The 13,521-nt window shown below is 40.8% G+C and overlaps 1 protein-coding gene and 1 long non-coding RNA gene across 2 annotated transcripts in view; one reads left to right on the forward strand and one right to left on the reverse strand.

Moving 5' to 3' along the window:
• Nucleotides 1-13,521, forward strand: part of LOC140201442 (uncharacterized) — a 74,629-nt gene that overhangs the window by 5,495 nt on the left and 55,613 nt on the right. The window contains exon 2 of the long non-coding RNA XR_011886860.1: nt 4,838-4,908. This is a non-coding gene — a long non-coding RNA (uncharacterized lncRNA). The remainder of the gene's footprint in view (nt 1-4,837; nt 4,909-13,521) is intronic.
• Nucleotides 10,015-13,521, reverse strand: part of LOC140201441 (uncharacterized) — a 34,366-nt gene continuing 30,859 nt past the window's right edge. The window contains exon 7 of the mRNA XM_072265553.1: nt 10,015-12,350. Coding sequence (XP_072121654.1) covers nt 12,171-12,350 — 180 coding nt within the window. The 3' untranslated portion in view covers nt 10,015-12,170. The remainder of the gene's footprint in view (nt 12,351-13,521) is intronic.

Below are 13,521 nucleotides of genomic sequence, written 5' to 3' on the forward strand. Positions count from 1 at the left end.
TCACTGTCTCCGAAATATTTGCCCACCGAAGGATCTGCCACCTTACCAGTTTCATTTACTTAGGGGTTTTAATGGGGCAGAATTTATTAGCTGGTATCCTGGATACACCTAATAAATTCAGCCCCACCTAAACCTCTTGTATTAAGGAGGTGTCAATATTAGAGAAGTTGAAGTAATGACTGAAGTTACACATACTTGAAAATTAATTAAAATGTTGAACAAAATATTGGGTGTATAAGTACTCAAAAGACTCCAGGAAGTGTGTGGATGGGAACAGGAGGAATGGAAGTGCACAGCATTGGTGATGTCCTTGTATGGGACAATACAGAGTGAGTCAGCACAGAAGCAGATTCTTCAATCCAGCCGATCCATATTCAGCAGGTGCCCATTTGAGTTAGTCCCATTTATCTGAATTTGGGCCATGCAACTCAAAAAACTTTTCCTTAATGTATACCTGCCCAAAAGTCTTTTAAATGTTGTTACTATATTTGGGAACGTGTAAGGGGGCTTTGAAGTCCCAAAATGCCAGAAGCAAAATAAAAAGGCACAGAAAACAATCCATTGAAGGTGAAGGGCAAAAAATCCATCTGTTGTAAAATTAAAGTTTAAAAGAACAAGAAGACTTTTGAACCAAGTTTTAACAAAAGCAGCATTGTTGAGGAGGTCACTGAATGCGGCAGGTGAACTTGATTACTATTGTTTTCATTCCATGTCTAAGCCTTCCCTGGTAATGCTTTGCAACTCTTCCTCTGCTACATTGACAATTGTACTGGTGTTGCTTTATCCACCAATGGTGAGCTCAACAATTTCATCAACTTTGCCTCCAACTTCCACCCTGCCCTTAAATTAACTTGGTCCATTTTTGACATCTCCTTTCCCCTCCTGGATCTCTGTCTCCATTTCTGGAGACAAACTGCTGACCAGCATTTTTTGTAAACTACAGATTCCCATAGTTATCTTGACTCTTCTTCTTCCCACCCTATCTCTTGTAAAAATGTTATTCCCTTTTCTCAGTTCCTTTGCCTCCACTGCATCTGTTCACAGGATGCTGCTTTCCTTTCCAGGCCCCCTTCTTCAAAGAAAGGAGTTCCCTTCTTCCACCGTTGATGCTGCCCTCACCAGCATCTCCTCCATTTCCCAAACATTCACACTCACCCCTTCTTTCTGCTGCCTAAACAGAGAGAGAGTTCCTCGTCATCACCTATCACCCTATGAGCCTCTGCAACCAATACATCATCCTCTGCAACTTCAGCCATCACCAAAGAAATCCTACCACTGAGCATATCTTTACCTCCCCCGCACCTCCATTTTCCGCAGTGATCATTCCCTCTGAGATTCCCGTGTCCATTCATCCCTCCCCAGTAACCTCCCTCCCAGCTAATCCCTGCAAGTGCTACACCTGCCCTTCAACCTCCTCTCTCACCTCCATCAGGGCCCCAAACAATCCTTTCAGGTGAGGCAACACTTCACCTGCAAATTTACTGGGATCATATATTATGTCCAGTGCTCCGGATGCAGCCTCCTCGACACTGGTGAGCCCCATCATAATTTGAGGGACCTCTTAATCAAGCACTTTCACTCCATTTGCCACAAGTGGATCTTCCCGGTGACCAAACATTAACTCCAGTTCCCATTCCCATACATCGGTCCAGTTCCTTCTTTTGTGCCATGACGAAGCACCCTCAGGAAAGAGGAATAACACCTTATATTCCAACTCAGTGGCCTCCAACCTGATGGCATGAATATAGATTTCTTCTGCAGGTAAAAAAAAAAAATCCCTCCCCTTCCCCTCTTTTGCTGTTTCCCATTCTGGCCTCTTACCTCTTCTCAACTCCCTATCACCTCCCCTAGGTCCCTGCCTCTTTCCTTTCTTCTGTGGTCCACTCTCTTCTCCAGCCCCTTATCTTCCCTATCCACCTGGCTTCATCTATCACCTTCTAGCTATCTTCTTTTCCCTGCTCCCACACGTTTTATTCTGGTATCTACTCCCTTCCTGTCCAGTCGTGAAGAAGGGTTTTAAACCAAAATACTGTCTGTTTATTCATTTCCATAGATGCTGCCTGACCTGCTGAGTTCCTCCAGCTTTTTGTGTGTGTTGCTTTGGATTTACAGCATCTGCAGATTTTTTTTTTGTCTATATCTTAGCCGCGTTGCCTGGTTTGATGCAATCCAATAGTCCAATTGATACAACTGCCATTGTCTTAACGTTTGGCTTTTCCATATGCAATCTTTTAGTCTGTAGAGCAGCCTGTTCAATTTACTGCCTGGAATTTACAAAAATCTGAAGGCTAATTGCAAGCTACCTGAGCTTATGTACATTTACAGAACTGAAGCTTGGTTCTTGTTTGAATTAATAGCTGCTATATTCACATAACTCCGGAATACTCCTTAACATACCCTGGCAGAAACGTGTCCCAAGAAGGCCACACTTTAAGGAATATCTAATCAAGCAGGGCAGTGAAAATGACCTTAACTTTGGATCCCTTCCCCTGTTATTAACCCGTGTGTACCTACATATCTACACTATCTAACATCCCTAATTGGCTATCTACAAGACTGCACAGAGATAGCAATAAAACTTTTTCCAGAAATTTGATCTGATCTCTTCACCCCTTCAATCTCTGATAGCTGAAATTATTAGTAGTGGCTGTTTGTAGTTACTCTGTGGGCAGGGTCACAGCAAGGTAACTTTGTTTCAGATTCACACGCAACAGTTCATGCTCTATGCCCTGAAAGAAGATTATCAATATGATCCTGACAACCAGTCTTTTTAATCTATCTACAGTACGGTTTGGGGCGGTCTCTTTCAAATGGCTATGTGGACCTCACCCCGGTGGCACCTCCTCCTGTACTGGCCTTTTGATTGCAGGCCCAACCACTGAAAGGACCCAGCTTATTTGTGGTGATTCCCCATTCAGCTGTGGTGGCTGGCTTCTGATACCGTGTGTGATTTCTTCTCTTTCTCGGTTTGCTTTGCCTTTGAGGTTGTGGGACTTGATGCCTCTGCCTCAACCTGGATCCCTTCCCATCTATTTCCTCCAGTATTTTTCTATTCTGATCTATACAACTAATCACCTACCTTCAAGAACCGGCCTTCATTGCAAAGAATACTTAGCGTTATCGTTTGAACTTTATTCACAATTCACTAACAAGCGCGCTGTCTCTCTGTCTCGCACTCTGTCATCTGCACTTATGTTTCCATTCTCTTTTCTTTTTCATCTGTGGGTCTACTTCCATCAGGTGTGGTCGGATGTGATGCAGCCGGCTGCTATTCATGATGTACTGGAGATTCTCTGTAATGACACTGTTACTGGGTGGACCTGATCCCTTGCTCTGTCTGTGAGGGCGACAAGAAGGTGTGTTATATGGTTTAACCCGACTCCAGTGTTTCCACTAGCTGCCTCGCCAGGTCTATACACAAACACAAGCGTCATTTGTCAGAAGCACCACCTGTGGTCCTATCCACCTGGGAGCAAACTTGCTGCCCTTTCAGGCAGCTCCCTTGCCATGACTTGGTCCCTTGCCTGTGGGAGGACTATCTTCTCTGCCTCTGACTTTCTTTGATCGGTAATATGTTGTTGCTATTTTGCTCTGTCCATCAATGCATTAACCTGATTACAATAGTCCTTCACGTCTCCATATGGTCTTACTAAGTTTGCTCTAGTAGTTTCTTGCTCTTTAATTTTCTTCTGTTGCCCTTTTTGCCCTGATGTCTGCCCATTCATTCCCTTTCTGCTCCTTTCTCTCCCCTTTCTGGTGCATCTTTACTTAATTACTGCTTCCTCTGCAGACAGCTACACTACTTCTAACAGGTCTTCACTGTATGTGGCCTCTAACATTGGGACCTCTTGACTTGATTCATGATCATTGTCCCATCTCCTACCCCTGCTTGGGACTGCTTTCTCTCTGCGAGCCATGTTGTCTGCTCTGGGGGACTCACACGTTTGCTGTCCCTGTCTTGTCCATGTTACTTCTCCTTTTCCTGAGTATGATAGCACCTGCCTTACTTACTGTGTATATTCTCAGGACTGCACCTTCATTGTTTGGGTACAGGAAGCTACACTCCCTCAATCTCAAAAACCTGAGCTCACTTCTATCTGCCTAATCGTTTCATCTCTGTGCACTAGTAAAATAAATTACCTCTCTAGTCATGGACAAGGGAGCATCAGTTATTGATACTGACGACCACCTATCCACTAATATTTCACATTGCTGACCCACTAAAAGAAAACCTGTGTACACCTGTGGATAACCACCACTGGCCAGCCATTCATCTGACCTGAATATTGACCTCACCAACTCTATGTGGCCCTCTCACCATAGGCTTGTAATGAGTTAGCTATTACTGTGAACACAAACTAGTAAATAAACAGGTCTAGGATAGAGATGATTTGGGTCACTACAAAACATAACAGTTTGAATCTTTCTTCTATGGAAAAATAAGACAATTTCCTGTATGAATAATGACACAACCATGCAAATTTACCATTCACCAGGAAGCAATAATTTAGCTCAAACTGATATATACAGATTGAAATTGTATTGATAAAATGTTTTAAGCTGTAACAAACAAAATAAAGAAAAGGCCTATCATATATCTTGCACACAATCATTGGAGCTCATTGTCGTGTAATCAATCCAGTTTGCTTCACTTTGTTTACTCACGGTATTGAAACTGTTTTGTACTGAAGAACCAGTACAAGCCAAAAAAAAAATCCAAGGAAAAAGGTGTTGAACTTTCTCCAATGTTGTGTTCTAGCTGCCTAACTGAAAGTTATCTGCACACTCTCCATGAGACCATAGGTTCATGAGGATTTTCTGACTCTGTATTTGACAGATGTACTGTGGAGCGCATTCTGACTGGCTGCATCATCATCTGGTATGAGTGTGCTACTGCACAGGATTGAGGTAAATTGCGGAAAATCGCAAATTTAGTCATCTCCATCATGGGTACTAGCCTCTGTAGTATCCAAGACATCTTCAAGAAGTTTTTTTTATAAATGACCTGGATGAGGAAGTGGAGGGATGGGTTAGTAAATTTGCTGATGACACAAAGGTTGGGGGTGTTGTGGATAGTGTGGAGGGCTGTCAGAGGTTACAGCGGGATACTGATAGGATGCAAAACTGGGCTGAGAAGTGGCAGATGGCGTTCAACCCAGATAAGTGTGAGGTAGTTCATTTTGGTAGATCAAATATGATGGCAGAATATAGCAGTAATGGCAAGACTCTTGGCAGTGTGCAGGATCAGAGGAATCTTGGGGTCTGAGTCCGTAGGATACTCAAAGCTGCTATGCAGGTTGACTCTGTGGTTAAGAAGGCATACAGTGCATTGGCCTTCATCAATCATGGGATTGAGTTGCAGCTATATAGGACCCTGGTCAGACCCCGCTTGGAGTACTGTGCTCAATTCTGGTCACCTCACTACAGGAAAGACGTGGAAACCCTAGAAAGGTTGCAGAGGAGATTTACAAGGATGTTGCCTGGATTGGGGAGCAAGCCTTATAAGAATAGGTTGAGTGAACTTGGCTTTTTCTCCTTGAACTGACGGAGGATGAGAGGTGACCTGATGGAGGTGTATAAGACAATGAGAGGCATTAATCATGTGGATAGTCGGAGGCTTTTGTCCAGGGCTGAAATGGCTAGCACGAGAGGGCATAGTATTAAGGTGCTTGGAAGTAGGTACAGAGGAGATGTCAGGGGTAAGATTTTTTTTTAAAAACACAGAGAATGGTGAGTGTGTGGAATGGGCTGCCGGAGGCGGTAGTGGAAGCGGAAATGATAGGGTCCTTTAAGAGACTCGTGGATGCATACATGGAGCTTAGAAAAATAGAGGGCTATGGGTAAGCCTAGGTAGTTCTAAGGTAAGGACATGTTCGACACAGCTTTGTGGGCCGAAGGGCCTGTATCGTGCTGTAGGTTTTCTATGTTTCTAAGTTTTTCAGGAAGGTAGCGTCCATCATGAAGGACCCCACCACCCAGGACATGCCCCCTTCTCATTGTTACCGTCAGGAAGGAGGTACAAAAACCTGAAGGCACACACTCAGTGATTCAAGAACAACTTCTTCCCCTCTGCCATCTGATTCTAAATGGACATTGAATCCATGAACTCTACCTCACTACTTTAAAAAAAATGTATTTCTGTATTTGCACTACTTACATACACACACACACACTTACTGAAATTCATATATTTATCATGTACTGCTGCTGCAAAGTTAACAGATTTCACGATATATGCCAGTGATATTAAACCTGATTCCGATTCTGATTCTGCCCTTCCAAATGGTTTTGCGAGTATTTCCACCATGTTCGTTGTCCATTTTCATTTCTCCTTTCCCAAAACTTCTTTGACCCTGCACTCCCTGTAGAAAATGACTACCTCTTCTTTTCCCAGGTGTCTTATTGGCCAAAATATTAACAAGCCAAATCCTATTGGCTAATTACAACAAGCCTAACTTAATCAACTGATATTTTAAAAATTTTGAACAGCACAATGATCGTATAATGTAATTAAAGGAACATTTTATATATATTTGCATTTTGAGATCTGCAGAAAATAAAATGTCCGATAGCATAACTGTATTAATAAAAACCAAGCATGGTCTTAAACCAGGGTGTTAGATCTATAATCTGGTTGGCAGTCAAATCAGACAGAGAGGGCACTGCTATGGATTCTGCCTGCTTTGGTGGGTGATTCTCACACCTTCCTTTTTTTTTAGGACACAGATGTGACAAATAATTTTTTGTCTATTCTGGCAGTTCTTTGTTAGGTGCCCTGGTAGTTGTCACACAAAGCAAGTTCTTTGTCTTTTCACAGCAGCTACATCCACTATGGCCACATTAAGCCTTCTCTATACTCACCTGGTCTATCTCCCCGGCTCATGATACTATCACAGGGTAGGACTATCTACAGATCTAAAATTTCCTGCTGGTTTGAGCTTTGTCCTTTATTCATTATTTTCAGGGATTGTCCCTGGATTTTCCAACCCTGAATACTCCTCATATGTTTGATATTTACGCTCTGCATAATCCATGGCAGGTTCATCAGCTCTCTGAACCACTGACATTATCAGTCCCCGGTTACGCTCACCTCTTCCCCTCACTTTAACCCTTGAAGATGTGTATTTTCCCTCATTACTGGCATTCCTGCTAGTTGTCCATGTTCCATCCCACACTCTCTAGAACATACCACCCCACATATTCCTCTGGCATTTCACTTTAACCAACACATATATATCCTTAGGGTGTACCCCGGTGAATTTCAATCATTTCCTCGGGCTTATGCCAAAATTCTGAATTCCCACAAGTGACTTTAAGCTCAGACAACATGCTTTGCTTCTCCCTGGAGGCGAAGGGTTTATGATTGGTGGTAATCAGGATCCAAGGTTGGCTTGGGTCATTAGGAATATTGATTTAATGTTGTCTGACCTCAATAGGTCCCAGTTATACCTGGGTATAACTTCTCCCTCAAATATTTCCACACTAATTCCCATCCTAAGCAAAATATAGAGGATAGTTAAAAATTAAATAGTGCATACTTGAAACCGTATTGTATGTACTCTGCAATCTTCCACTTATGTATCACTGAACCCAGAATGCTTATTGTATTCCCTTGTGTTTAAAACTCTTGTTATCAAGATTTCAAACTTATTCTAAAGCACACAAACACGCTGACAAATAAGTATGCCACTATACAGTTCCTTCAAATGGGTATACACACAGTCCTCTGGCATCCAGAATGGTACCTCCCACACTACCCAAGTGTACTCAGTTGCCACGCTACATTTAATCTGTAGTCCATCGAACATGTACCCTTTGGCATCCCGGTCAATAACTAACTTTCGTAACTGGTGGCTCTGTTTTACCAAGCTACACCAAACTGTCTGATAGTTGGTCCCTTACGCAAACCATATGCACACACCATCAAGGTCCCCCACCACCCAGGTCATGCTCCCTTCTCGCTGCTGCCATCGGGAAGGTGGTACAGGAGCCTCAGGACTCACACCACCAGGTTCAGGAAAAGTTATTACCTCTCAACCATCAGGATCTTGACACTACCTCCAAACTCTCTGGGGAGATCATTTTAAAGTTTCTTGACCTTTCATCTGAAATGGGTGATCCCTTATTCTAAACCTATCAAGATATTAAAATGAACCAAGATGACTACAAACCTGTTAAAGCGCAGCAAGTTTTTCTTCAGAAGGGGAAAGAGATGTTGGACTTTTAAAAAAAAAAGCACAGCACATTTTTCTTTGTTAGGGGTGAGAGACATTTTGAGTTTAAAAAAAGGCAGAGAAAGCCTGAAATTAACAGGCAATGAGTATGGATACGGGTTCATAGTGTCTATAATTCCGATGTAGCAGCCATTTCTGCTTTAAAAAAAAGTATTATTATTGCCCAGTACTCACTGTTTTTTAATTAATTGACATATAGTTCCGAGTAGTCCCTTCCAGCCCTTCGAGCTGCACCGTCCAGCAATCCCCCCAATTTAATTCTAGCCTAATCACAGGACAATTTACAATGACTAATTAACCCACCAAAGGCATATCTTTGGAACGTGAGAGGAAACCAGAGCACCCAGAGGAAACCCTGGGGCAGGGCTGAGTAGCCTTAAGATTTACAATGTGAAAACTAACAAGAGACAAGCAATATGGCTTACACCAGAAGTGTACAGGAAATTAATTTAAATGGAATTGGATGTGGACTCTGCTATTTCAGTCATTCCATAAAATAAGTTTGAATGGCATTTCAAAGATATTGAACTGAAACCTGCAGATATCCAACTAAGAGCATGTACTGGAGAAAAAAAAAACTGCTGTGGAAATAACATTCATAACAGTGAAATACGACCACCAACAAGCGACATTGGGTGTGTATGTGGTAAAAACAGGATGGCTAGCATTGTGGGGTCGTGAGTGGCTGAGACAACTACAACTTGATTGGAGCTCCATCCACCATTTCCATGCCACATCCCCTGCAATAGAGTCAACTGAAAGCAAGTTAAGAAAGGTACTGGATGATGCCACAGCAGTGCTCAAGGATGGCTTTGGAAAACTCAAACATATCAGAGGTAAAATAGTGTTAAATGAAAATGCCACACCACACCCAAATTTTACAAAGCTCGCCCAGTTTTTTATCCCATCTGTGATAAAGTAGCCAGTGAGCTAGATCGCATGGAGGCTGAAGGAATTCTTACCAAGGTTAAGTGGAGCCCATTGGTATGCCAGGCCAGTGGTTCAAGTAGACATGCAGGGTGGGTCTATCAGGATCTGTGGTGATTTTAAGGTCACCATCAAACCAGCACTGAAAGTGGATAAATACCTTCTGCTCAGGATAGAGGAGACCCTGGTCCTAGCACACAAGTGTAATTACGAAGAAAGCACAAATTATGATGATGGGGGAGCATTGGCTTTGTGATCCATTTAGGAACTGGCCAATCTAACACAACACCAAAGTAGGAGTAGGTCACTTAGCCCCTTATATCTGCTTCATCATTCAACAAGGGCATTGCTGTCTTTTACCAGATCTTCATTTTTCTGCACCAACCTCATACACTTCAAAACCCAAAAATCCAGTTAACCTGCCAATGAAATGTGGAGGAAAAATGCTAGGAAGTTGAGCATTAAGGCTCATTGCTTTGTTAATTCCCTGACTGTTGTTCCGTCCCTTTGGCTGCTGGCTAAATTATCACTGCCCATTGCTTCAAGGTGCCAAGGGGAACTGGGGCTGGGCAAGTTGTCAAATCTTCCAGCCCATACCATTTTTGTTTCTGACATTATTAAAAGACAAATCAGTGTTCCCCACATATGTTAAGGAAAACTTCTTGATACTCAGTTTTGAGGCAGGACTTGGTGGATTAGACCTTTCCCCTCTCCAGATCTTTGTTGGATTTTGGGACACATTATTGCCATCTTAAACAAGAGTATGTTGTACATTTTTATTTCTAAAGTAGAAATACATGAATTAAAAACAAAATCAATATGGTTTGTTTCAAATAAAAGACTTTAATGCTTCTTGATTTCATACTGTTAATTGCAATAGATTAAATATGTTTTACAAGTATTGCACTAATTTTTGAATTACACTTCTCTATCAATTCAACTTCAAAAATTCTGAATATACCTTCACTGGTACATTTAACAGACTAGGATTCATACCCTATTTTAATTTTTAGTTGACGCCTTCTAATAGTAAAAAAAAAGTGGTACCACAGTTGTTTACTCAATATAACCATACAAGTAAATATGCACAGCTCACAGAAGCTCAATTATTGGCATTATTTAGTTGTAATGTTTAAAAAATGACATTACAATGTGACTACATGATATTACATAAACACTTATTATGATTGATTAAATGATGATTAAATGCACTGCGTTCCAACAAGTATAATGTCACCTATGTGTGATCAGTGTAGGAAAGAACATCTGATTTTCAGGCATCTGTTCAAAGGTTAAGGACAATAATCAAGAGCAGAAGGTACCAAGACATCTTGTTAAATAAAATAATATTTGATTAAATAAATCAGTTGCTGCAAACCTTGCTTTTGTGATATTGCACTAATGGTAATATGCATGAAAAAAGTCAATACCAAAATAGGTTCAAAAGCATTTATATCATTAACCAAATTCTTTTCATCTTTAAGCATTCAACTACTAAACTTTTGAGGAGTTAAATCTTATATTAATTTAAATATTCTAATACAGTTTAAAATTAATCTTGTGATATAAGCAGATGCAAATGGCAGCTCCCTAGAAATAAAGTTATTTTTCATACCCTGTTAGCATTACAAAAAGGTACATTTCAGGTGAGGCCAATTCGAAATGCAGATACATTTTAGAAATGTACATACAACTGAATTGATCAATGGAAATTTAAGCTGCAGTATGTTCCTGTTCATTCTATCAATTTGGTAAACTTTCTTCCTCAGCTACAGCATGCTGTTAAACTGAGTAGATACAATGGATTCTGGTTAGTTGGGCCATCGGTTAATTGGGACAGCTGGTTAATTTGGACAACTCTCAAAGAACAAAAACTAATTGAGAAAACAACCAGGATTCCCTTTGTTTATTTGGGATACCATGTCGCTTAATTAGGACAGGAGACCGTTGCTGAACAGTTTCCAACTAGCATCAGTTGGATGCACTTGTGTGGCCGTTAGACACTACACCATGCTTGGAATGATCGGGTTTTAAAAGCATCAGCTGCACATGCTTGTGTTCACGAGGCAGTGATTTTTGTCACTGATAGTTGGCGAGAAACGATTCAGAATAGTTTTGCTCACTGCAGTTTCAAGCATTCAGGCATAGAGTTTCCTAGAAATGGTTGGGAATGAAAATGAAATGATTTCACTATTTCAACAAGTTAGGCACTACAAAGAATTAAGGTTTCGACAATAATTTTGAAAGTTGCAATGAAAGTGATGATTTGGAGAATGCAATCGTCGAAAGCATTGTATGAAAGCAGTCCACTACGGCACTAATGGACTATCTGTGCTGATTTTGTCATTTACAGTTAATCAAAAGATACACATGGCAGCATACACTGGATGAATACCTCTGTTGATTACTCTGAGGAACTAGTGTACAGTTTTATAGTACTATAGTGGTATTGGTAGTGTTCTGAATTACACAATATGTCACTCAGTTAAACAGTATTTTGTTTTTTTAAAAAATACCTTGTTAACTATTTCCACGAAACGTCAGCCAGTTGAGGCGAGCCGCTTAATTGGGCCAAAATATACTGGTCCTGATGTGCCTAATTAACCAGAATGCATGGTATATGGAAAACTTTGATGAATGCACTTAGTTGTTATAAATACTGGATGATAATACCCTGATCTGAAAGATCAAGAAAGAAAATATAAAGGGTGATATACTAGTATTAAAAATTATTATTGATTTTGGCTCACTTATATCAAATTAATCTAATTAGATATGTCAGGTTTGGATAAACTGCAGAATTGTGCCCGATGACAATAATAGATATAAAAATTAAAATGTACCTTATTATTATAAATTTAACTGAATAGTATATTAGTGCTGTATATATAAAGTATTACTAGCTTTTAAAGAAATAGTTAATTAGAAATAAAAATATATATTTTTCATCATAAATTTGAAGTCAATACATATAATGTGTGCTGTGTCCGTGCCTTTATGTAACATCAGTCAGTCACCTAGTGCAATGCCCTCTACTGGCTGTTCATTTCGGATGCTCATCCAGTTAACATGTACAGGGTCATCTGAGAGACACACATCTGCCAATGTTTCAATTTTTGACCAATTGTGATCTTTCTTTGAGGTAAGATCAATCAAATAAGATCGCCAGTGGGCATTTCGGTCATGGACCTAAAAGTAAAACAAAATACACATGAAAAGTTAATAGATGTAATTTGAGATGACTATTGAAAAGGCTGTGGTTATTATATCATTTTGAAGAAATGCTCAGCAGGAATAAAATAACAAGTACTGGATGCAGTATGAACAGTTTATGCCTTCCAAGAAAGAAAGTACATTCTATAGGCCCTCTTGGTGGCTAAATAATTCTTGTCTGGTGTCAAAGTAAGCTTCCTGGGCATAGCAGTTGGCACATTACTTTTCAGCACCAGCCAGCGATCAATAATTGGGGATCAATTCCCACAACTGCCTATAAGGAATTTATACATTCTCACCGTGACCTCTTGCTGCCCTGATTCCCTCCCACATTCCAAAGATGGTTGGTCAGGGTTCATGAGTTTTGGACTTACTATGTAGTCACCGCTTCCCTAATAACACAATCAGTTCAAGTAATGTCATTTGGCATTTAAGAAACTTTTTACACCAATCATGCCTTTAAGAGCAAGAATTTATGTAGAGTAAAACCAGATGAAGGATTCCAGACAGTGTAAAATATTCCTCCTTAGTAACTTTTAAAATACATTTCCTCCTATATATAGTAGTGCATAGTAAATAGATTGGAGAACAGACCCAACCAGTTCCCCTCTACCACCACTCTCCTCCGTCTGGTGGAACTGGTTCTCACCCTCAATAATTTTTCCTTCGGCTCCTCCCACTTCCTTCAAACCAAAGGTGTAGCTATGGGCACTCACATGGGTCCTAGCTATCCCTGCCTTTTTATCTGCCATATGGAACAGTCCACATTCCAAACCTACACTGATATCGCTCCCCTACTCGTCCTACGCTACACTGATAACTGCATTGGTGCTGCTTCCTGCACCCGTGCTGAGCTCATCAATTTCATCAACTTTGCCTCCAATTCCACCGTGTCCTCAAATTTACTTGGTCCATTTCCGACACCTCCCTCCCCTTTCTCAATCTCTCTGTCTCTATCTCTGGAGACTATCTATCTACTGATACCTTTTGTAATCTCACTGATTCTCTCAGCTTCCCACCCTGTCATTTGTAAAAACAACATCCCCTTTCTCTCAGTTCCTCCATCTCCACCGCATCTGCTCTCAGGATGAGGCTTTTCATTCCAGAACTTCTAAAATGTCCTCCTTCTTCAAACAAAGGGTCTTCC

Source organism: Mobula birostris, chromosome 8 (genome assembly GCF_030028105.1).
Source record: "Mobula birostris isolate sMobBir1 chromosome 8, sMobBir1.hap1, whole genome shotgun sequence".
In the NCBI taxonomy this organism is placed as follows: domain Eukaryota; kingdom Metazoa; phylum Chordata; class Chondrichthyes; order Myliobatiformes; family Myliobatidae; genus Mobula; species Mobula birostris.